We start from the raw sequence: 25,982 nt of genomic DNA, 5'->3' as shown, positions 1-25,982 counted from the left end.
AAACGGGTATTAATTTTAGAGTGATGGGTGATGAGTGATGAAAAATGAGTAATGAGTGATGAGTGATGAGTGATGAAAATTGAGTGACGAAAATTGAGTGACCAAAAAAAAGTTCCCAAACAGCCTCTTTGTTTTTTGTTTTAGTTTGGATGAAGTTCATTCCTCTTGATATTTACAAGTACTATGTTTCTAAGTTCTTAGCAATTAAATAAACTAGTGTATAATCTATGCATATGCATGATACAATTAAAAACAACACAATTGCACATATATGGATTCAAATTATACCTTGTTAAGTCATAGATATATACATAAGTTTTACTCTTTCTCTCTTCTTTATTATTTTATTTTATTTTATTATTTGGATATACACATGAGTTTACTCTTTTTTATTTGGGTTTTTTATTTTATTTTATTTTTTATTTTTTTATGATTTATTTATATTAGACTCTTCATCTTTTGCACAACATTAACTCACCTATAAATTAAAAAAATATATAGATAAAATTAGACAACAATTAGAATTCAATTTGAAATCTAATTGAATTTCCTCTCAGTTTTACCTATTAATTTATATATAAATTAACTTGATTGACCTGTCTCTCTCTCCAAAAAAAAAAAAAAAAGGAACATTCAACCTCTCTTTATTCAGTATTCACCAATAACAGAATTTGATTTGGATTGCTTGACTTGGTTGGAAAGAAAGACTGTTAGAAAATGTATCAAAATGTCTATATGCGTGTCCCATTTCATTTCACAAGCAAAGATACATAGAAAAGCAAAAATAGAAGAATAACTGTATATATATCGGTTTGATATTGACTCCAAATTTCTTGCGTTTACATTCATCGACAATCACGGAGGACACTATTGCTAAATAAACCTTTTCTCTTTCTAATTTCCAAACCATACAATAAAAGAACATAAAAAATGACCATCACACCACACAAGACACACGCAACCTTCTACAACTATAACATACTATCTCTAATGCACATGGTGACTTTAAGGTACACCTTATTCAATAGAACACACCGGAGTCATAATCAACGTGATTGCAGACCAAATCAATGAGATTACTGACCCTGGTGTGACTTATTATTGTAACCTAATTAGTGAACACTAATTAAGCTTCGTATACAATTCTTTTTTACTGTGAATTTAGTATGGTGCTGGGGCAACTATTGGTGCAATAGTGAATTCCACAGGCAACACGGGTCCTGGTGCACCCGTCAACTTCCCAGGCTGCACAGGTCCTGGAGCAACATGACCAGAGCTTTTGATCTCAGACATTGCTCGTCGCGTATTTGCTCCTTGTGCTTCACATAATTTGGGTAGAAATACACCTAAATCGACAACCAAAAAGAGGAAAAAGTTGAATGAGTAGCTAAATATGAACATTAAATATAGCAATATAAAATATCTCATTACTTTTTCTAAAACCATTGAATTGATTTTAATTTTTGTACCATAAATTTGGGGGTCATAACTCATAAGTAAACCCATAAATTAATGTTATATTAATCATAGTTTATCATCTTAATAATTTATTAAATAGGTTGTGAAATTTGTTAACCCTAACATTCCTCAAACAAGGTAGCAAATAATAAAAATTCTTTATTACACTCTAAGTGTTCCACTTTATATACTACCAACTATGATATGTCCCCTTTTTTTTCTTTTTTTCTTTTTTTTTAAATTTTAGTTATTTTATAAGGTAAAAAAAATTGTGTGGGATATACGTTAATTGGTTGACTATAAAATTGGTTGACTATAAATTGAATATACTCATGGTGAGAAGGTATTTTTATCTAAATGGTTGGTCTTTAATAATTTATAATGATATATGTTTATACCTTCACCAGCGGCAAGATTGAAGTATAGGTCAATAATGTTGGGGCAGCTTCCATAGCACTGAGTTGAGCAAAGCTTTTCTGTGAAACGAGGCTCAAGGAGAGAGTCAGATGAGATTCCAAGTGTTTTACGGTCAAGCCCACATCCTTTGATGCACTGGTCAGTCTCGATCAAGTCTTGTATTTTGTCTGCCTCAATCTCTGATGTACGGCATGTGTATGCTTCCTCTCCGCTCCTTTTTACGTGCTTCTCAAGCACACAGCGTTTGCCAGAGGATGACACTGCGAATGCGCATGTGTTCTCGTCCAGATTCTCACATGTTATTGCTCCTGCAACCGCCAACAAAAAAAAACTAGATAAAGTGCTATGGTTTGGAAGTATATGGAAAGTTTAGTTTTTAGATTTTACCGTGTATAGATTATCACATTATTTAAAACTTTAAGGCACTAAATACACCTTAATCTTAAGATTTGACACGAAACACATTTATTTCAAATAGTATATAAAGTTGTAGTGTAACTTAATATATCACACTCCAAATGAGAGAAAAACGAATCTCAAATAGTTCATTTTCAAGAAAAAATGCATGTAAAGAAAGAAAATTTTCTGGATTTATGAATATAATGATAAATTCTACCATTAAATTTTAAGATAGCTATAACAAAAAAAAATAAATAAATAAATAACTAAATTTGTAGCATCAAGAAATAAGTGATGAGTGAATGTAAGGGAAGAAAAAAAATAATGTAGGTTTACTAACTGGTTTTGGTGTTGGAAGTAATTATGTTCATACCTAGAGTGCCTTGAACACAGAGGGCAATTGCAAGAACCAAGACTGCCAGGGTCTTCAAGCTAATATGAGAGGCCATTGCACTGTTCTAAATGTAAAAAAGATGGTGCTGAGGCCAAATTAGCTAAAGGGCTTTCGTAAAGCTAGTAAAACTTTGTGTTTCTACTTGGAGAAATGCTGTGAAATTTCATGGTTCGTAAGGACCATTTTATAGTTGCTTAAATGCATAGATTTCAAAAACTACGACCACGTAGAATGTAATTTCAATGTTAAGAAATGCGAAAAGTCTTGGTGAACCTTACTTCAGAAAGTAGTGAAGCTATGGTCCATTTTGTGTGACCCCACCATGAGGAACTTGAGGATGTCAGGGTCTTTTTTTTTTTTAATGAGGCCCCAGAAGATTGGTAATTACTAGTCAATGACTGCCGCTATCAAAGGCGGAGGCATGGCTGTAACATATATGCCACCGGCATGTAAAAACAAAAATATGGTTTTCTATAATTATATATAATTTGGTCGGCACCGTACATTAGAGGTTGCTTATTTGAAAATTGTTTACATGATCGATGCTGATTTTTGTTCTCGCATGTGGAATAAAGTAAGAACAAAGTTTGGCTGCATACTTTGTTGTAACTTAAAGTTACAATTTCACTCAATATCTTTTTATTGAATTTAAATTTTAACAAATCCACCAATATAAATCACATTATCTTTTTATATCCACCTTACTCGCAAAATTTTTAGGAGATTAAAGATCAACAGTTATGTAATCAAATAATTGTTTAAATTAAAAAATTTTGTAGTCTAAAATTATGCTTAAAAAATAAGTTTATAGAGCACATAGTAAATAACATCCAATTGATACAAAATTTGACATGTGTATTAAGAGTGTAAAAAACATACAATTCAATTGTTAGATTTTCAAAATATATAGCAGTACTATTTTTTTTTTTTAAAGCATTTGTAGCCTTAGGCCACAATTAAGTTTGCATCCCAGCTTTGAGATCCATAAAATAACAAGAATGTAAACTCCTCAACTGATTTGACTTCCCTCTTACAAAATGTGAATGAAAAGGATGCAGTGCCTAATGTCTTTGGAAATTTGGCACCATACCATTAACTTGAGAAATGTGTTCCTTGCTAGGAGCAACTTTTCAAACCAATTAAGTGCTTTTCTTTTAAGTTATGTTAGGAGTACAATAAAAATTTACAATATTTTCAAATTAATCTACCACTTTCTTAAAAAAACTAAATTACAAATTTTAGCGAACACATATGTAAAGTAGTAGACTAATTTAAGAATGTTATGAAANATTGTGTTTCAAATTTTATTTTTATTATTTTTCTTCTTCTCCTTTATTATACTAGCATATAACTCATGTATATGCATAACTGAATTTAGAAATAAACAGATTTTATTAATCATAAGAATATACATAATTGATTGAATCATTAGGAAAAATAAACTTAATTAGATGCATATTAAAATTCTTACGTAAGTTTAATACTATTTATGATAACTTTATTCTAATTTTTAATACTATATATTAAAGGGTGAGTTGCAGCTTGCCCTTAGCCCCTTGCCATAAGAAGTTCTCTAAGATTCATTATGCTTGCTTTAATAAGATTATCACATGATTACTCATTACATGCTTATTTTTCATTTTGTTTTTCAATCATGTGGTAGTATATGAAAGTTAAAGTTAAATATGACAAAAATTGGGGAATTTGACATTGAATGGAAATTGCAAGTTGCAACTAGTCACGTAGGAAATTAATTGCTCAAGATATAAGTCAGCAAGACCCAATTCTTATACCCCTAACAACACTTCTTTCATTAAGTATTTTTGTAACTTAAACTTCTGATAAAAGTTAAATGAAGGCGGCTCTTAGACACTAGCCTAGAAATCTATTGGCATGGCCTTTTCTTATCCTCAAACTAGTAGCAAATGTGGGTTTCAAGTAGCTATAACTTGTAAACACAAGCCTAGAAATCTATTGGCCTTTTATTTATCACCCATTTTTTTAAAAATAAAAAATAGAAATTCTACCATAGTCTAATCTAAATGTGTGAAGCTCCCTCTTGGAACTAGTAGCAAATTTGGGTTTCAAGTAGCTATAACTCGTAAACACAAGCCTAGAAATCTATTGGCCTTTTATTTATCACCCAATTTTTTTTTATTTATAAAAAATAGAAATTCTACCCTAGTCTAATTTAAATGTGTGAAGCTCCCTTCTAGAGATTTGAACTCCAGTTCTTACTCCCGTACACCCACAAACACTTATACTTGTTGAGTAACCATCGCTCCAAGGATGTACAGTGGTATTTATCACCCAATTAACTAGTTGCACATTTGGATTTCAAGAGGTTAAAAGTGTTTACAAGTCTTTCTTTTATTTTTATTTTTGAGAATGGTTAACGAGTCGTATTGATTTGAAATAAGAGTATAAGACCATAAATTTCAATTAAGCTTAAGTCTACAAAGACTAGATAATAGAGATTAGAGAGAGGGAGAGGGAGAGGAGTGATTGCCGTATACGACATTGCGCAAGCTAATTTGGAGATTTCAGTTACGAAAACCAAAAGCATCTTTTGTACCTACGTTATTCATAATAAGCTATGGAATTTAATACGAGACACATAAATTTTAACGGTATAGTTAATAGTTTACCACTTTCTTGGCAATGATTTCTTGGCAGGTTTAGGAACGCAAGAAAGAAGGACCTGCCTTTAATGATTGTATCTCAATGTAAGACCGCCTTCAAAAACGAACCAATTTTCTGGTCAAACTCAAACAAAGCATTCCCTAATTAAGAAAATAAGTTTATGGTCAAACAAATCATTTCCTAAGAAAATAAAAGGAAAATTTATGTGAAGCTCCTCTTTATTTTCCTCCACTAACAAAACTGAAAAAAAAAAAAAAAAGTAATGAAATATTTTGCTAGGCTATAAGGACCTATATGTATCTCATACGTCTAACATATGCATCATTTCTCTCAAACCTTATAACATTTACTCTATAATGATTACCGATCGTTATCATCAGATTACGACACCAATTTTTTTTTTTTTTTTTTTTTTTTTGTATATGCGAGGTTTGAATCTTATATCTTTCATTCGATGACATAATATTTTACCTGTTAAGTTAACTAAAACCCACACAACATATGAGTCTTACAATTTAAAATCTTCAAATTTATTAGAGAGATAATACATATATTGAATGTATAAAATACTTCCTCTATAAGAACCTTTTTAAAATTATTATATAATGAAAGTGGGATACAGAGAAGATGACGTCATGAATGACTTCCCTACTTGAGTACAATCGTAATAAATACTCTTACTATTGGACTTACAAGAAAGGGAACCTTAAAGCCATAGCTATACCCTAACCCACGATGACATTAGTGAGCAAAGGGACTGTGGCATGGGGGCTCCATAATGATAGTCTATAGTCTATATAGAGTTAGTTATGAGTTGAACTTTGATATATATGGAAATAAATTTGGTATTAGGCGGCCATTTGTTCAATTTCTTGACTTTTCTTCCCCGGTGTTTGCGGGGCAAAGGTTACGAGTTATCAATGTTATTTTGGTTAGGGGGCATGAATAACGGGGACGGAGTTAGTTGTTAGTGTGGACTGTAACTTTGATCATCAAGTGGAGTTGAAAACTTTAGCAATTAGCAATTCCCATGATTATGGGATGAATTGAAACTAGGGATATGCTTTTTATGCTTTTTAATGCACTTTCATATTCTACTAATTTTTTTAGATCCCGAACTTTCGTGAACACTATAGGTTCCATCTTAATCACTGAAATTACTGATTTGATTTTTTGATGTTGACATCCATTATAAAATTAATTCAAGTACAATCAACTATTCTATAATTTCTATCCTTAACATTCTCAACCAAAAAAAAAAATCTATTCTTGACTATTTACGAAGTGGAAGGTGAGAGCAACAGAATCCACTGGTAAGAAAATTATTGTTACGAAAATAATTTTTTTTTTGGTGGCTCTGTAGTCTTGGTGTGAACGCAGAGCACTAAATCCCATGTTCGATTTTCAATGGGCAAACTGTGAGATTTTTGCCCCCGCCCCCCTTTTTGGCCATTAAAAAAAAAAAAACCGAACTAAGAAAACAGTGTTTCATCAGCCTAGAACCCAAATCACCTTAAACTATGTGTCTCGTTTCTATTATCTTTTGGAATAACCGCTCACCGATAAATCATAATCACCTTTTATACACTATTATCCTTTGTTTTGTAGCTTTTATGGCCAAAACTCAAGAGGCACCTTCCAAAAGTAAAGGCAGAACTTAAAACTTAAAAGTTCAATTAATTTTTTTTTCTTTTTAAGAAGGAAAAGTTCAATTAATTTGGTACTTGCTGACTTTTTTTTACCCAATCAAAAATACAATTTTGGTCCATATATGGTACATCAAAATTTAATTTTATTCATGAACTATTGATAATTTTTCAACATGGTTAATTTTTTAATAATTTGATAATTACAATAATAAGGAAATAATTTTTTTTTAATTTCTTTTATTTTTGCTGAAATAAGTAGATGGAGGTGTGAGATTCGAATTACAAACATAGAGATTGGGACACCACAAAAAATACTATTTTCACTAAGCCACCCTATGGGAAATTGGGGATGGGAGATTTGTTGAACCTTGATTTTGGAAGGTTTAGACTATAGTATTACTAAATTACAAAACTCTTGACAACTTTCACCTAATTTGTAGTAGATTCTTTTCATAAACAATTAACATATCTATATAATGCAAGGCACATTTTGGTTTCAAACAAAAAAATTTATGGACATCAAATATTTGTTAGGGAAATTTATACTTTTAAAATCTTACAATTTAGAATCTTATGATTTACATAATTTTTTACTTTTAAAATTATGGAATTTGATTTTTTTTTTTTAATTTCTATATTTAATTTGTTACTTTTGAAGTTACAATGTTTAATTTGGACACCCCAAAACTATAGGATTTCAAATGTAATTTTTGTATTTGTTATTAATATGTTATTTTAAAAGAAATTAAATTTGCTTTCAAAAAAAAAAAATCACTTATATATATATATACCGATTTACGAGACCAACATGTGATCTAACATATCAGATAAGTATTACTCCTATAATAAAAGTAAGGACGCCAACGGGGGGCTGGCTGAGTTGGTCAGGACTTCGCTTCCCTGCTTGTCAGGCTTAGGTTCGAGTCTTGCCAACGGCCTTCTATTGGTGGGTATCCTTAGTGAGGGGTGTACTTAGAAATGAGGTGACTCTCACACGTGCAAAAATAAGTGAGTATCTCACGGCGTGGCGCCCTACCCGGAGGTTTAATACAACCATAAACGCCCCCATTTTTTCTTTACTTAAAAAAAAAAGAAAAAAAGAGTGAGGACAACTGTATGAAAAACATCTATTACATCAGCGGTTGTCATTAGCAAGATGACGATAAAGTAGCTAGAATGAGGATAGCATTACTGCATGATGACGACAAAGTAGCTAGGACGTTTTTGAAACTAAGGACTATATATTGAAATAATTGACAATTAGCCTCCGTTTGGATAGTGCTGGATAGTACTGCGGCTGCGTTTCACTTTCTTTTTTTTTTTTTTTTTTTTTGGAGAATAGCGTTTTACGTTTACTATGGGTCCAGTGCATGAAGAGAAAGTAAAATTATGATTTTTTAGGGGTTGAACCTTGATTTTGGAAGGTTTAGACTATAGTATTACTAAATTACAAAACTCTTGACAACTTTCACCTAATTTGTAGTAGATTCTTTTCATAAACAATTAACATATCTATATAATGCAAGGCACATTTTGGTTTCAAACAAAAAAATTTATGGACATCAAATATTTGTTAGGGAAATTTATACTTTTAAAATCTTACAATTTAGAATCTTATGATTTACATAATTTTTTACTTTTAAAATTATGGAATTTGATTTTTTTTTTTTAATTTCTATATTTAATTTGTTACTTTTGAAGTTACAATGTTTAATTTGGACACCCCAAAACTATAGGATTTCAAATGTAATTTTTGTATTTGTTATTAATATGTTATTTTAAAAGAAATTAAATTTGCTTTCAAAAAAAAAAAATCACTTATATATATATATACCGATTTACGAGACCAACATGTGATCTAACATATCAGATAAGTATTACTCCTATAATAAAAGTAAGGACGCCAACGGGGGGCTGGCTGAGTTGGTCAGGACTTCGCTTCCCTGCTTGTCAGGCTTAGGTTCGAGTCTTGCCAACGGCCTTCTATTGGTGGGTATCCTTAGTGAGGGGTGTACTTAGAAATGAGGTGACTCTCACACGTGCAAAAATAAGTGAGTATCTCACGGCGTGGCGCCCTACCCGGAGGTTTAATACAACCATAAACGCCCCCATTTTTTCTTTACTTAAAAAAAAAAGAAAAAAAGAGTGAGGACAACTGTATGAAAAACATCTATTACATCAGCGGTTGTCATTAGCAAGATGACGATAAAGTAGCTAGAATGAGGATAGCATTACTGCATGATGACGACAAAGTAGCTAGGACGTTTTTGAAACTAAGGACTATATATTGAAATAATTGACAATTAGCCTCCGTTTGGATAGTGCTGGATAGTACTGCGGCTGCGTTTCACTTTCTTTTTTTTTTTTTTTTTTTTTGGAGAATAGCGTTTTACGTTTACTATGGGTCCAGTGCATGAAGAGAAAGTAAAATTATGATTTTTTAGGGGTTTTGTGTACTATTTATAAGACCTGCAAGTATTTTATTTAGAAAAAAAAATTTTAAATTGGGTCTCACAGTACTATTCACACATTTAAAAATTATTTTGCTACAGTATTTTTAGTTTTTAGTTTTTAATTTTTTGCAAAATAAGCAGTATTTAAACACACCCAAAACTTCTAAATCTAGGAAAAAATATTTTATAAGGAAAAATATCTAATTTTTGGATGAAATGGAATAGTTTGGTGGTCTTGAATTTGGAAAACAACAATTTCACCAGCAAAATTCCAGCTTCGATTGGATCCTTGACTCTTCTTAAGTCTTTGCACCAGTATAACAACAAGTTCTCTAGAAATTTACCATCTTCTTTGAAAAATTGTGAAAAGTTGGTGATTATTGATGTTGCTAAAAATAAGTTTGAAGGAAGCATACCTTCTTGGATAGGACATAGATGTTCAAGCTTAATAGTTCTCAACCTTCAATCAAACAATTTCTATGGTCACATACCGAAAAAACTTTGTGCTCTAACTTTACTCCGAATCTTGGATCTTTCACATAATAAGTTTTCTGGAAGCATACCAACATGTGTTAAAAATTTTAGTGTCATGCATGGCCACTGAAAATAATTCAAATCATTACATGACTTATATTGCTCGGCAATTTTTTATGGTGAATATATCTCTCTTGAAATTGAATTGCTTGTAATAAAGGATTAAAGGGGAAAGTTTCTAAGTATAGCATCATTCTCCAACTGGTAAAAAGTATGGATTTATCCAAGAGCAGTTTATCAGGAGAGATCCTCAAAGAAGTGACCAATCTAATAAGATTTTACTAGCCTCATTACATGCGCTTTGCACGTGCGATGAATTTGATTTTTTTTGTTAGTCTAGTGTCATAATTTTCCTTTTTTACAATTTTTTTTGGATAATTTTTTTGTGAAAAGATGGATTAGTAGGAGAGTATCCTATTTTGTAGGTATTTTAAGTAGAATTAAAGATATATTTTTACCGGGTTGTCCTTAAGTTTTTTCCTTGTTAAACATTTGATTGATGACATATTTATTAAACTTTGATTTTACTGAAAATTTTGCAAGTATGGAGGATATAAAAAGAAAATGTAATCTAATGGTGGATTTGTCAAAATTCACATTAATAAAAAAATATTGAGTGGAATTATAGTTTTAAGTTATAACTAAGTTTGTTGCAAAATTTTGTCCTTCAAATATTGTGAAAATTGTTATATTTATAACATTACTCATGCAATTATTATCTTTTAAAAAAGAAAAGACTTGTTTTTAGTGGAAGACTAAGCAAATGGGTTGATGTGTGGTGAGAAAGTGACTTATTGCTTTCTCTAATCTAAACCCTAGGAACGTGGATCACAAATTGATTGGAAATTTGAATGCTTTTGTAAGACAAACTTTTTTTTTCTTTTTTATAGTGGAAGACAAGCCTTCTTTTTTATTTTATTTATAATAAAAAAATAAATAAAAAGGTTTGGCCTTAAGAAAGGGAAAATGAGATATTCTTTTTTTTTTTTTTTTTTAAAAATGAGATATTCAAACAAACATCATTCGTATTTTATCAAGCCTACTCTCTACAGTTTTTTTTTTTTTTTTTTTTTGAAAATGAGATATTCAAACAAACATCATTCGTATTTTATCAAGCCTACTCTCTACAGTTGTGTTAAACAAAACTGTGGGAGGGATGAACCTCTCTCCAAGAAGGAATTGCCTGCTTTGGGTTTAGGTATGACCCTCACAGATTTGTTCATTCCCACATCGGGGAGAGACGCCTCCCACCTTCAGCTTATAAGCGTTGGGCCTATAAGGCAGGAGTGAGAGGCATCTTTCCCCAATGTGGAATTGAACAAATCCATGAGGGTCACACCTAAACCTAAAGTGGACAATTCCTTCTTGGGGAGAGGTTTGTCCCTCCCACAAAAAGGCACCTTTTTGTGGGAGGGACGAACCTCTCCCTTAAAAGGTATTATTCGCTTTGGGTGAAAACCCTCATGGATTTGCTCAACCCCACATCGAGGAGAAGCGCCTCCCACCTTCAGCTTATAAGCATTGGGCCTAGGTGAAGGTGTACCACTCAAGTGAGATCTTCAATATCTAGACATATCCAACACACAAATTTCTGATGTGATTCCTCATTCATTTTGGAATTGGTCTTCTTAGTTGAAATATCTAAATCTCTCCCACAATCAAATCAATGGAGAGATTCCAAATAGTCCCATGTTTTTATCTACTTTAGCAATTGATCTGAGTTCTAAAAATTTAAAGGGTCGTTACCTTGTATATCCTCCGAGGTGATTATGCTAGATCTTTCTAACAACTCATTGTCCAGATGTGATAGGAATCTCAATTCAATTGGCCTCTCCCATAATAATATCTAAATTTGTTACAATACAAAACCAAAAAAAGTAATATATCCTGTATTAAATTATGCATCTACATTCATGACATAACTAATATGTACATACAACAGAACTGATTTATGCTATGCATACACAAAGAGAATTATTTATCCATAATGGTGAATACATCACACAAATACACATAAGATGTATCCAACAGTGGAAAAAAACTCATCCATGATTAATGACCACATAAACTATAGTAGTAAGAGCCCATTGCGATTCTTTTGTTGTTGGCTATTTGAACAACTGAGAGAGTTGCGTTCTTGATCTAGAGCCTTTGTTTTGCACCCCCATGAAATAGCTATAAAAAAATAGCCATACCAAGTGCTCAATCAAATACCCATTGTATGTATTAGACCACTTATGTCAATCCCAGTTTGAATGTTTGTGACATTGAAACCACGTAGCCAAATTAAAGGAAATCACTATATAGAAAGAGTACACATGTTCTAGGACTATTGAAGACAAGTGGGTCATTTGTAGAGGTTGCATAGAGTCAAGGATGGCAAAGGTTTTGCAAGTTGCTGACGGTATTTTTTTTGGTGAACTTTCTACGAGACTATTTGCATCATGTAATGGTTTTTCCATTGGAAATGTTTTTATTTGTTTTACACATCGTGGCCAATCCTTGTGTCAGTATCCTTGTGAGCAACCATGCTTTTAATATTTTTTTGGTTGGTTTACGGGAACCAATGTTGTTGGCACTTGAGCTCTCTAATGGCACATCACCAACAAAATTAATCTGGAAAATTTGAAGAATATGGGAAAAAAAAAAAACTCACTTTAGAGAGACTTTCCAAATTTGCAGAAGTGAGGTAAAGCAATTGCAAATATATATAGACAACAAATCAATAGGTTTTTTTGTTGTTGATGGAATTCTAATAGAGTGGCATTTGAATAGTTTTCAGAATTGCTTGATTGGGGAGATAGAGAGTCATAGAGTTGAAGGAAGTTTGATTGTTATCAGATTGAAATTGATGGAATAACAAATGGAAAGTTGAAAAGTTAGGAAACGTTAATTAGGAGATGGATTTTTTATTTTTTATTTTATGTGATAGAGTAATAATTGGGAAAATGTTAATTTGTTAAAGCAATTGCAAATATATATAGACAACAAATCAATAGGTTTTTTTGTTGTTGATGGAATTCTAATAGAGTGGCATTTGAATAGTTTTCAGAATTGCTTGATTGGGGAGATAGAGAGTCATAGAGTTGAAGGAAGTTTGATTGTTATCAGATTGAAATTGATGGAATAACAAATGGAAAGTTGAAAAGTTAGGAAACGTTAATTAGGAGATGGATTTTTTATTTTTTATTTTATGTGATAGAGTAATAATTGGGAAAATGTTAATTTGTAAAAGGAAGGAAAAGAAAAAGAAAAAAAAGAAGTTAGTGGGACCGATGATGTGGCTGTTAATGTGGCTTAACAGGAGCGTAGCAACAATAAATGTTACACTTCAGCTTTTAGATATATATAGATTTGATATATTCCCATAGGCGAGCAGAGTGTTCATCCAGGATCCAACAATCCTCGTAGCTCTCTATATATCTCTTGGGGATCACTTTGTAAAGTTTCAATGAAAAACAACAAAATTGTGCATAACTAGGCAATCTAAACGTTGCTATTTGTGAAAATTTCCTAGGCTATCAATTGGATCCCTTCCAATAAGTTTCTAAGAAGGAAGCTTAGGCTACAAAATAGTGGCTCTCTAAAATTTACTTCTCCTCCTCAGCCAAATCTAGCCTTCGATGTCTGAGGAGAATATTCTTAGTTATATTCTATAATATCAAAAATATAAATAAAAGTACCTTGGACCTTGATTTTAAGATTTTCAGCTTTTTTTTTTCTTCTTAAAAATGTTAATTAAATGCACACAACAATTTGATACAATAGTAAGTGTGATGCTATGCTTCTATCCACCTTTGTCTCCCAAATGGCAGTTAATTTACTATATACCTTTCTCCTAAATAACACATCTGTCAGTAGTGCTTTCCTTGAGTTTCAGAAGATTTAAAACTGGATGGTTCATTTTATTTTTCAAATAAATGTTAGTCATTTAATATCGCAGTTGTGATAGCAAAGGACCAATAGTGAAAAGGCACTTTCTCCCAGAAATTTTGGAGTTCGTAAACTTTGAAGTCCTATTTAAAACTCTTCAGAGAAGCATGACCTTAGCATATATGAAAAATTATTGTGTCTAGAAAAAGAAACCATAAACAGTATTCCACTTCTTTCTAAGATGATTTATAAATGATTACCTTGGTTAATTACTAGAGGAAATGAACAGAGTCATAAACATTATATGTGAGCTCTAGATCAATGGCTGGTTTTGGGCCATTTGGCTAAAAGCCTATTTAACAATAAAATTTTGTTTTAGCTTGTTATGAACGTGTTAAGTTTCCTGTGAACACAATTCGTCATTATTTATTGCTTTAACATGCCTATATCTTTCATAAGTATTATACTTTTCTTTCTTCAGTTTTCTATGTATTACCCTACAAATCCAGCTTATGCGAAGGAGCTCCAATGTAACTTGCAATTCTAAAAAGAAACGAGCCATGCAAAGTTTCAAAGCTCTTACAAATCCTTCAAATAGGCTCGTCTTTGTCTATTGAAGAAGATTGCTATAGATGGACTGTTGTCTGATGTGACAACATAAGTAGAAGATTTGGTTGAGCTCCACCTAGGAATTTCATATTATGCTAATGGATATAAATTACCTTTGGGTGCAAGATTAATCCTTCATCACTCAAACTAGAACTACTAGATTACTTGAGTTTAATTATTCTACTGGTAAGGGCATTCCAAGCTATATTGGTTACTTGGAGTGACTTAGACATTTTGACCTATCCTTTGCAGGATTTGTAATATTCATTCCTCAATAGACTAGAAATCTATCATAGCTTTTTTTTTCTTAACCTACAGGGAAAATTAGGTGAATGGTCTAGGGAGGGTTTCTTATCTCTCTCCCCTGCAATATTTTTATGCAAGTGGCATGAACCTTCCAAGGGGAAAAGAAAAAGGCTTTAGAAAATAAATCAACTCCCTTCCTTTTTAGCATTATGGTCATCTCAATACCAACTTCATGACACACATTGGTCCCTGAAAATGTCAATTCTTCAATCCCTTGAATAGCTTAATCTTTCTATGAACCATTTCAAGGGCACAATAACAATTAGCAATAAACTTTCATTCTTGTTCTTAGACTTCAGTAATCTACAAGGCCAAGTATCAAGTACCAAACTAAATCTTTGCATCCTTGACATGTTTTGTCCAGCACTCAGTTTACTGGACGCATCTTGCATATCATTTTCTATATGATAACTTCTTCTATGGACCCATCCTTGAATCTCTTGGAAAATTGTGAACCTTATTGATATTACATCTTGAATTGAATCAGTTGAATGTCACCACACTAGAAAGCTTGGTTCCACTCTTAAAATTGGAAGGGGTTGAGCTTTGCACAAAATTGCTTGGAGGGCAATGCGTCTAAAATGCATTTTGCCGATTTGTCTTCACACTCTATTGTCATGAATGAAAGCTCCAATGGAGCTCCTACTCTTGAAATCAATGCCATCACAATGAGTTCTTGTCAGATTGGTCCACAATTTCCTACATGGTTACCAATCTTAACTAGTGGGACATCTCACAATTTCAAACAGTTCTAGACCAGTTCTGGATTTTGGCTATGTACCTTAAATTGATCAATCTCCCTGAGAACAAACTTGACGGTAACGCATCCAAGGTATTGCTAAATTCTGAACTCATAGATTTAGCTCAAATTGTTTCCAGTATTAGCTAACATGATTATTTCCTAATGTAACAATTTTGAATATTCCACTTGATTACTTTTCTATACCAATATCCTCATTTTTAAGCCAAAAACATGAATAGAGATTGGCATGTATTAGATAAATCTCTATAAAAAAACCTTCATCATTGCCAGATGCATGGGCTATCTTTAACTCGTAGTGAACTGGGAACAACAACCATTCAGATGTAATTCACAATTCTCTGGCCCCATGTATAAGCTTGAACCTTTGTACCTGAACAACAATTGCTTCTTCATAATTGGATTTGGGCATGAGCATAAATTGCTTATCCCATTAGGGGTGAATGCCCTTAGATAATTTAGTAATTAATAATGGCTGGTGGGGTCAATTGTCCGTAAGTTTTACTTGCTAGATGCGAGTCCAATGAACTCTTTTTTAGAAAGGTTCCCTATGTTATCCCAAAAACAAATTGTACCTTTTCCATTGCTACAAAACTACACACATTTGTGGGCTCCTTGATCTAGACTAGAATATAGATTCACAAGGATTTGTACCAAGCTGGATGGGTGAAATTATACTCCTCCAAAAATCTACCAACCCACTTCTCTTTTGGTATTGGATTTTTGTCAATAATAGCCTCAGGACATATACCAAGCTGTTCAAATGAACATGAACTTTACAGTTCTTTTCTCTAGCACTTTGTAAAAGCCTTTTATTCTTCCATATTTGTAAGGAGCTTTGACCTTTCTAGCAACTTGTCTGTATTAGTTTCTACTAAGCTCTTACTGGATTTCGTTTCTTGAACTTGTCTCAAAGTCATTTGTTTGGAAAGATACTAGAAAAGGCCAGAAACATGATATTGTTGGAATCCCTTGATCTTTGAATAAACAATCATTTTGATGAAATTAGCTGTGGTATATTTGGTTTTTCTTTTGTTGGTTACATCATACATGAACTTTCATTCAATAGTTTTTTGAGAATAATTCAATCATGCAACCTGGCACCCTGCCTAAGAGTTTTGATACATTTAGCTACATTGCGAATATTGAACTCAATGGAGCTCCTTTTCCCAAAAATGCTCAAAAGAAATTGGAAAAAATGAGGGTGACTCTAAATACTCATGGTCATTTATAGGTATGAGAGTTGGATATTCGGTTGGTTCTCAAGGAGTCTGTAAAGTTCTTTTCTTCAAAAGAACTTCAAGGCATGATGATTTCAGGTTTATCAATGACATGAAAGATCAATGTGATTACAATGTTAAAAGTGAATTGGTTCATTGAAATTGTGAGTGAGCTAGTATTAAGTGAAAGTTATCATACTCTATAAGATATACTTCAAACATCATTCTTAATAGTTGTTTGGTCTTGTTTTGTTGTACTCATTGCACTGCAAATGTGATTCAATTTATATTTAACCGTCTACCCAGTGGGATTTTATTTCAGAAATATGTCGATATTAAAATGGAGCCAACATTTTCAATTTGTAGCCTAGTTTTGTTGATCATTGTCATATGAAATATGGTTCATTTTGTAATGTAGAATTCATTTTTAAAATTATTTGAGAACACAATGCTCTAGAACGAAACAAAGTAGGCACTATAACAAGTTATTTCTCGAACATTTGTAAAGTATAGTTTTGCACAACAATGCACATGTAACACACTAACAGCTTACTCAATGGCAATACCATTGACGATTTCAGGTCCTAGTTGTACATGCTTTAGAAGAAAGCTCTGGTTCATGCTTTCCAAAAGGGCACAAAAATTAGTTTGGAATTGTAATAGGTCTCAGTTCCTCCTGTATTTTTTCTAAATTGTACATTAATAAAATTGGCAAACAACTAGATTTGCTTATCTATCCCATAAAATTGGCAAACAACCTAAGAAGTAGTAATCAGGCCAGATGAGTTCATAGGATGACATTACACTATACAGGCTTGGCATAAGCCCATACACTAGTAAAGAATAAACAGTACAAGGGACAGAAAAACAACGTGCACAAAATGTAATTGTTAGAAGGGCAAAACATCAAAACGGTGAGGTGAAAAAAATTAAATTGCCCGCCCTTGTACAATGTCAAGGCTCATTTCTTTGAGTACTAATAATGGTGCCTTCCTTTATTCTTTATATCAACATGCTACTATGTACACCAAAGAAAAAACAGTAGTCTTTATGCATGCAAATGAAAAAAAAAAAAAAAAAATCTTGTTTTTCTGGAAATCATCAACAGGCCAGAAGGTCATTGGCAACCATAGATGATACATGAGTAATAGTGTCACAAAATAGTTATTTTTAGGATAGTTCCTTTTTATGAGAAATTGTACTGGTCCAACCAAATTATGTAATGACTTGGAGGGAAAGAAAATGACGTGTACTATATAGCAATTTAATGACCCCTCGATTTTCTATTGATGTAATTTTTCTCCAAAAAACTTGAACTTAGATTTGGTAACAAAATTGAGCTCAGTTATCACTGAGCAACCAAGCTTGTACATGGAACATGTTAGTCATCATCATCTATGTTCCACAATGATCAATGAAGCACACATCTATTGGTGCCTGGTGACTAAATTATTTCTCAAGCATAAAATTCTGAATGCATTAAATCTTGTTTGGTTTTTGTTTTGTTTTGTTTTGTTTGTTTGTTTTTTTTTTTTTTTCTTCGTGAGACTTTGAATTATGAAATTATTTCATTTGTTAAAAGCAAAAAGGACACATGACTTTAGGTGGAAGAAGCCAAATGAAGCTAAGACACGATCATACAATAATATTACAATAGATTTTGAACATAGCCTAGCATACTAGAACAATGAGGGTTCGAATTTGGCTCTTCAATCATCAATACTTGGGGATTGCAAACTTAGTACCCTACTAGGCATTAATTATTCCATTAAAATAACATTTTTTTTAATGAGTTTGATTTTTTTATAGTGTATATATATATATATATTATTTATAATTTATTTATTTGAACATATTTTATTACATCTCTAAAATCTATCTTTTTTTTAGCATTCTTATGGTCACTCTTACTTTGTTAGAGTCTTCTCATCAAAGTTGACAAAAAATGTTCCCCAAAAGTAGGCATTAGATATCTATGATTTGACTTTTCTGTACTGCATCACAATCCTTACAATGTATATTTGTTATTAATGGCTTGTCATATCATTAATTATAGGAAAATTTAAAATACTATTATGTTTTTTAGAGTTTTGGTTGAAGTTGGAGAGCGATCTGGTTGAGATAAATTTTCTGTATCCCAAGAAAGATACACTCTTTTGTTTTGGGGAGCAAAGTAAAAAAATATAATTTAAAATGAGCCATGAACAAATATTTTTTATGTGAGCAAAAGGTATAAGTTTTGTTTTAAAGAGAGAAACTTTTAAATAGGATGGTATATTTTTATGTCCAATGGGCTTTTCTTTTGATAAACCAAAGTGAGAGTTTTAGCCCAAACATGAGTAGAGCATGTTTTTAACAATTGTTAATGGACCAATCTGTCCATAGATCATAGCATGGTGGTAACTAAAGGGTAACTAAAATGAGAAAATATGCATTATTTCTGTAGTACTTGATTATTTATTTAACCTTTGAATACAGTGGAAGTATATAAATGCTTAGTCCTTTTATAAAAGTTAAAAAACAAAGAAACACTTTCATTTTAAAATTCAAAGCATGAATTTTTTATCTTTTTTTTAGAATTAATACTGCATAGTCATGTGCTTCTCAAAAAAAAAAAAAATGCATGGTAAAACAATAGAATCAAAATATGGAGGTTTATGTTTTAATTTTATCCAAATCAAAATAAGAAAGTACAGATTATTTCCATTTTTTCAAGATTATTTAAAATCATGAAGTGAAGGGCAAATGAGTAATTCATGCTCCTCGTAAGTTTCTAATACACAGACGACGTCGTATCTCTCTTTTGATGGCTCTCTCCAGTCTCTCTTTCATGCTCAATCTCTCTCTCACTGGAATCTAACAAATACCGCTTCAAAGGAGAATTGAAAAAGCTCAAGTTTGATTTCTTTCATATTCTATACAATCTTTTGAATTAACAATTAAATGGGTCCAGTTGAGTAAATATTTTAAATACATTTGTTCTCTTCTGCGAAATTGCTTTGGGGCATATTGGGTTTGTCTTTGAAAATTCCTGGTTATGTATTGTATAAGGTATGCTTTAAACATTATGTCCTTAATAATTGTGCGGTCTTGTTTAATGGTGACGTTGTAGGTACTGCGTTCCAAATTTGATTTAATTTGTAGCTAACCTTCTACCTAGTGGGATTTTGGTTTCAGAAATATGCTCATACTAAGGTGGTACCAATGTTTTCAGTTTTAATAGTTTTGTTGATTATTGCCATACGAAATATGGTTCATTTAGAATTGCGTACTTTATTTTTAAACTATTTGAGAACATTTTTAAACTATTTGAGAACACAATGCTACTGAAGGAAATAGAGTTGACACTGTGACGAGTATTTCTTGCACATTTGTATCATAAAGAATCGTACTATGGTGTGCATGTAACTTGCTAAAAGTTTACTCTAGGGGAAATACAGTTGATTATTACAAGTCCTTGTGTATGCTTCCGAAGGCAGCACAGGTTCATGTGCTCTGTGCTCCAAGTGGCTACAAATATTAGTTTGGAATTGCTTGGGATTATGATTTCTGCCTATGATCTGTACGAACTATTTATGTACAGATTGGTATGTCATTTCACTTTGCACTATAAAGAATAGAACACTAGGTTAGTTGTTAAGGGGCGTAACCAGGAATTTCTACATGGGGGGGCCGGATTATACATTCATATGTTAGCCGTTATTTTATAAATATATTATATATATATATATATATATTATTTATAATTTATTTATTTGAACATATTTTATTACATCTCTAAAATCTGTCTTTTTTTTAGCATTCTTATGGTCACTCTTACTTTGTTAGAGTCTTCTCATCAAAGTTGACAAAATATGTTCCCCAAAAGTAGGCATTAGATATCTATGATTTGACTTTTTTGTACTGCATCACAATCCTTACAGTGTATATCTGTTATTAATAGCTTGTCATATCATTAATTATAGAAAAATTTAAAATACTATTATGTTTTTTAGAGTTTTGGTTGAAGTTGGAGAGCGATCTGGTTGAGATAAATTTTCTGTATCCCAAGAAAGATACACTCTTCTGTTTTGGGGAGCAAAGTAAAAAAATATAATTTAAAATGAGCCATGAACAAATATTTTTTATGTGAGCAAAAGGCATAAGTTTTGTTTTAAAGAGAGAAACTTTTAAACAGGATGGTATATTTTTATGTCCAATGGGCTTTTCTTTTGATAAACCAAAGTGAGAGTTTTAGCCCAAACATGAGTAGAGCATGTTTTTAACAATTGTTAATGGACCAATCTGTCCATAGATCATAGCATGGTGGTAACTAAAGGGTAACCAAAATGAGAAAATATGCATTATTTCTGTAGTACTTGATTATTTATTTAACCTTTGAATACAGTGGAAGTATATAAATGCTTAGTCCTTTTATAAAAGTTAAAAAACAAAGAAACACTTTCATTTTAAAATTCAAAGCATGAATTTTTTATCTTTTTTTTAGAATTAATACTGCATAGTCATGTACTTCTCAAAAAAAAAAAAAAATTGCATGGTAAAAAAATAGAATCAAAATATGGAAGTTTATGTTTTAATTTTATCCAAATCAAAATAAGAAAGTACAGATTATTTCCATTTTTTCAAGATTATTTAAAATCATGAAGTGAAGGGCAAATGAGTAATTCATGCTCCTCGTAAGTTTCTAATACACAGACGACGTCGTATCTCTCTTTTGATGGCTCTCTCCAGTCTCTCTTTCATGCTCAATCTCTCTCTCACTGGAATCTGACAAATACCGCTTCAAAGGAGAATTGAAAAAGCTCAAGTTTGATTTCTTTCATATTTTATACAATCTTTTGAATTAACAATTAAATGGGTCCAGTTGAGTAAATATTTTAAATACATTTGTTCTCTTCTACGAAATTGCTTTGGGGCATATTGGGTTTGTCTTTGAAAATTCCTGGTTATGTATTGTACAGGGTATGCTTTAAACATTATGTCCTTAATAATTGTGCGGTCTTGTTTAATGGTGACGTTGTAGGTACTGCATTCCAAATTTGATTTAATTTGATAGCTAACCCTCTACCTAGTGGGATTTTGGTTTCAGAAATATGCTTATACTAAGGTGGTACCAATATTTTCAGTTTTAATAGTTTTGTTGATTATTGCCATACGAAATATGGTTCATTTAGAATTGCGTACTTCATTTTTAAACTATTTGAGAACTCAATGCTACCGAAGGAAATAGAGTTGTCATTGTGACGAGTATTTCTTGCACATTTGTATCATAAAGAATTGTACTATGGTGTGCATGTAACTTGCTAAAAGCTTACTCTGGGGGAAATACAGTTGATTATTACAAGTCCTTGTGTCTGCTTCCGAAGGCAGCACAGGTTCATGTGCTCTGTGCTCCAAGTGGCTACAAATATTAGTTTGGAATTGCTTGGGATTATGATTTCTGCCTATGATCTGTACGAACTATTTATGTACAGATTGATATGTCATTTCACTTTGCACTATAAAGAATAGAACACTAGGTTAGTTGTTTATATCTTTCCAGTTTTAAGCAAGTCTGTAAACAACTAGATTTATTAATCTATTCCTTAATTCAATACAACACATCGGAGTCATAATCAACGTGATTGCACAGACCAAATCAATGAGATTACTGACCCTGGTGTGACTTATTATTGTAAACTAATTAATAAACACTAATTAAGCTTCGTATACAATTCTTTTTTACTGTGAATTTAGTATGGTGCTGGGGCAACTATTGGTGCAATAGTGAACTCCACAGGCAACACAGGTCCTGGTGCACCCGTCAACTTCCCAGGCTGCACAGGTCCTGGAGCAACATGACCAGAGCTTTTGATCTCAGACATTGCTCGTCGGGTATTTGCTCCTTGTGCTTCACATAATTTGGGTAGAAATACACCTAAATCGACAACCAAAAAAAGAAGAAAAAGTTGAATGAGTACCTAAATAATAAATATCAACATTAAATATAGCAATATAAAATATCTCATAACTTTTTTTCTAAAACCATTGAATTGACTTTCATTTTTGTACCATAAATTTGGGGTCATAACTCGTAAGTAAACCCATAAATTAATGTTATAGTAATCACAATTTATTAAAAAGGTTGTGAAATTTGTTAACTCGAGCATTCCTCAAACACAGAGGTAGCAATAAGGCTTGCATGCACTAAGCTTGTAGAGTAAATAATTGGAATAAATATTCTTTATTACACTCTAAGCGTTTTACTTTATATACTCCTACTAACTGTAATATGTCATGTGTCTTTTTATATTTTCTCTTTTCTTTAAAACTTTAGTTATTTAATAAGAAAAAAAAATATGGCATGGGATATATTCTTTAATTGGTTGACCATAAAATGATCAATATACTCATGGTGAGAAGGTATTTTTTATTTAAATGGTTGGTCTTTAATAATTTATAATGATATATGTTTATACCTTCACCAGCGGCAAGATTGAAGTATAGGTCAATAATGTTGGGGCAGCTTCCATAGCACTGAGTTGAGCAAAGCTTTTCTGTGAAGCGAGGCTCTAGGAGAGAGTCAGATGAGATTCCAAGTGTTTTACGGTCAAGCCCACATCCTTTGATGCACTGGTCAGTCTCGATCAAGTCTTGTATTTTGTCTGCCTCAATCTCTGATGTACGGCATGTGTATGCTTCCTCTCCGCTCCTTTTTACGTGCTTCTCAAGCACACAGCGTTTGCCAGAGGATGACACTGCGAATGCGCATGTGTTCTCGTCCAGATTCTCACATGTTATTGCTCCTGCAACCGCCAACAAAAAAAAACTAGATAAAGTGCTACGGTTTGGAAGTATATGGAAAGTTTAGTTTTTAGATTTTACCGTGTATAGATTATCACATTATTTAAAACTTTAAGGCACTAAATACACCTTAACCGTAAGATTTGACACGAAACACATTTATTTCAAATAGTATATAAAGTTGTAGTGTAACTTAATATATCACACTCCAAATGAGAGAAAAACGAATCTCAAGTAGTTCATTTTCAAGAAAAAAATGCATGTAAGGGAAGAAAAAAAAAATGTAGGTTTACTAACTGGTTTTGGTGTTGGAAATAATTATGTTCATACCTAGAGTGCCTTGAACACAGAGGGCAATTGCAAGAACCAAGACTGCCAGGGTCTTCAAGCTAATATGAGAGGCCATTGCACTGTTCTAAATGTAAAAAAGAAGAACTGGTGCTGAGGCCAAATTAGCTAAAGGGCTTTCGTAAAGCTAGTAAAACTTTGTGTTTCTACTTGGAGAAATGCTGTGAAATTTCATGGTTCGTTAGGACCATTTTATAGTTGCTTAAATGCATAGATTTCAAAAACTACGACCACGTAGAATGTAATTTCAATGTTAAGAAATGCGAAAAGTCTTGGTGAACCTTACTTTAGAAACTAGTGAAGCTATGGTCCATTTTGTGTGACCCCACCATGAGGAACTTGAGGATGTCAGGGTCTTTTTTTTTTTTTTTAATGAGGCCCCAGAAGATTGGTAATTACTAGTCAATGACTGCCGCTATCAAAGGCGGAGGCATGGCTGTAACATATATGCCACCGGCATGTAAAAACAAAAATATGGTTTTCTATAATTATATATAATTTGGTCGGCACCGTACATTAGAGGTTGCTTATTTGAAAATTGTTTACATGATCGATGCTGATTTTTGTTCTCGCATGTGGAATAAAGTAAGAACAAAGTTTGGCTGCATACTTTGTTGTAACTTAAAGTTACAATTTCACTCAATATCTTTTTATTGAATTTAAATTTTAACAAATCCACCAATATAAATCACATTATCTTTTTATATCCACCTTACTCGCAAAATTTTTAGGAGATTAAAGATCAACAGTTATGTAATCAAATAATTGTTTAAATTAAAAAATTTTGTAGTCTAAAATTATGCTTAAAAAATAAGTTTATAGAGCACATAGTAAATAACATCCAATTGATACAAAATTTGACATGTGTATTAAGAGTGTAAAAAACATACAATTCAATTGTTAGATTTTCAAAATATATAGCAGTACTATTTTTTTTTTTTAAAGCATTTGTAGCCTTAGGCCACAATTAAGTTTGCATCCCAGCTTTGAGATCCATAAAATAACAAGAATGTAAACTCCTCAACTGATTTGACTTCCCTCTTACAAAATGTGAATGAAAAGGATGCAGTGCCTAATGTCTTTGGAAATTTGGCACCATACCATTAACTTGAGAAATGTGTTCCTTGCTAGGAGCAACTTTTCAAACCAATTAAGTGCTTTTCTTTTAAGTTATGTTAGGAGTACAATAAAAATTTACAATATTTTCAAATTAATCTACCACTTTCTTAAAAAAACTAAATTACAAATTTTAGCGAACACATATGTAAAGTAGTAGACTAATTTAAGAATGTTATGAAATTATTGTAAATTTTTATTGAGTTCTTAATTTTATTATTATTTTCTTCTTCTTCTCCTTTATTATACTAGCATGTAACTCATGCATACACATACATGTATTTAAAAATAAACACATTTTATTAATTATAAAAATATACATAATTGATTGAATCATTAGAAAAAATAAACTTAATTAGATGCATATTAAAATTCGTACATAAGTTTAATACTACTGATGATCATTTTATTCTAATTTTTAATACTATATATTATAGGGTGAGTTGCAGCTTGCCCTTAGCCCCTTGCTATAAGAAGTTCTCTAAGATTCATTATGCTTGCTTTAATAAGATTATCACATGATTACTCATTACATGCTTATTTTTCATTTCATTTTTCAATCACGCGATAAATATATGAAAGTTAAAGTTAAATATGACAAAAATTGGGGAATTTGACATTGAATGGAAATTGCAAGTTGCTACTAGTCACCTAGGAAATTAATTGCTCAGGATATAAGTCAGCAAGACCCAATTCTTATACCCCTAACAACACTTCTTTCATGATCACCGCGCACCCTTAATGTGGTGGTCACTCCACAAGTATAAATACTTGTAGGGTGTGGGGGGTAAGGGTCGAGGTTCAAGTCTCTAGGAGGGAGTTTCACATACATATACACTTAAATTAGGCTAGAGTAGAAATTCTATCTTGTATTAAAAAATAAATAAATAAACCACTTCTTTCATTAAGTATTTTTGTAACTTAAAATTCTGATAAAAGATTAAATGAAGGCGGCTCTAAGACACTAGCCTAGAAATCTATTGGCATGGCCTTCTCTTATCCTCAAACTAGTAGCAAATT

At 31.9% G+C, this 25,982-nt stretch overlaps 2 protein-coding genes across 2 annotated transcripts; both read right to left on the bottom strand.

The window, feature by feature from the left end:
* Positions 1-785: 785 nt before the first annotated feature.
* Positions 786-2,814, bottom strand: LOC111999018 (uncharacterized). The gene is made up of 3 exons (XM_065772177.1): positions 2,648-2,814; positions 1,857-2,183; positions 786-1,346 (listed from the first exon to the last, which is right to left on the bottom strand). The coding sequence occupies exons 1-3, from the start codon at positions 2,721-2,723 to the stop codon at positions 1,162-1,164; spliced, it is 588 nt and encodes a 195-aa protein (XP_065628249.1). The 5' UTR covers positions 2,724-2,814; the 3' UTR covers positions 786-1,161.
* A 19,443-nt stretch (positions 2,815-22,257) lies between these two features.
* LOC112001457 (uncharacterized) lies at positions 22,258-24,011 on the bottom strand. The gene is made up of 3 exons (XM_024033613.2): positions 23,829-24,011; positions 23,174-23,500; positions 22,258-22,632 (listed from the first exon to the last, which is right to left on the bottom strand). The coding sequence occupies exons 1-3, from the start codon at positions 23,902-23,904 to the stop codon at positions 22,448-22,450; spliced, it is 588 nt and encodes a 195-aa protein (XP_023889381.1). The 5' UTR covers positions 23,905-24,011; the 3' UTR covers positions 22,258-22,447.
* Positions 24,012-25,982: the final 1,971 nt, after the last annotated feature.

This window comes from Quercus suber, unplaced genomic scaffold, assembly GCF_002906115.3.
Source record: "Quercus suber isolate HL8 unplaced genomic scaffold, Cork oak 2.0 scaffold_55, whole genome shotgun sequence".
Taxonomy (NCBI): domain Eukaryota; kingdom Viridiplantae; phylum Streptophyta; class Magnoliopsida; order Fagales; family Fagaceae; genus Quercus; species Quercus suber.
This window is presented reverse-complemented; position numbering and strand designations above follow the sequence as displayed.

Bases quoted from the DNA above. Each gene is read 5' to 3' on its own strand.
- LOC112001457 (XM_024033613.2), bottom strand. From the start codon at position 23,904: ATGGCCTCTCATATTAGCTTGAAGACCCTGGCAGTCTTGGTTCTTGCA. The intron at 23,501-23,828 runs GTATGAACATAA...TGGCGGTTGCAG, and splicing joins CTGTGTTCAAGGCACTCTAG to GAGCAATAACATGTGAGAAT. The intron at 22,633-23,173 runs GTATAAACATAT...TTGTCGATTTAG, and splicing joins CAATCTTGCCGCTGGTGAAG to GTGTATTTCTACCCAAATTA.
- LOC111999018 (XM_065772177.1), bottom strand. From the start codon at position 2,723: ATGGCCTCTCATATTAGCTTGAAGACCCTGGCAGTCTTGGTTCTTGCA. The intron at 2,184-2,647 runs GTATGAACATAA...TGGCGGTTGCAG, and splicing joins CTGTGTTCAAGGCACTCTAG to GAGCAATAACATGTGAGAAT. The intron at 1,347-1,856 runs GTATAAACATAT...TTGTCGATTTAG, and splicing joins CAATCTTGCCGCTGGTGAAG to GTGTATTTCTACCCAAATTA.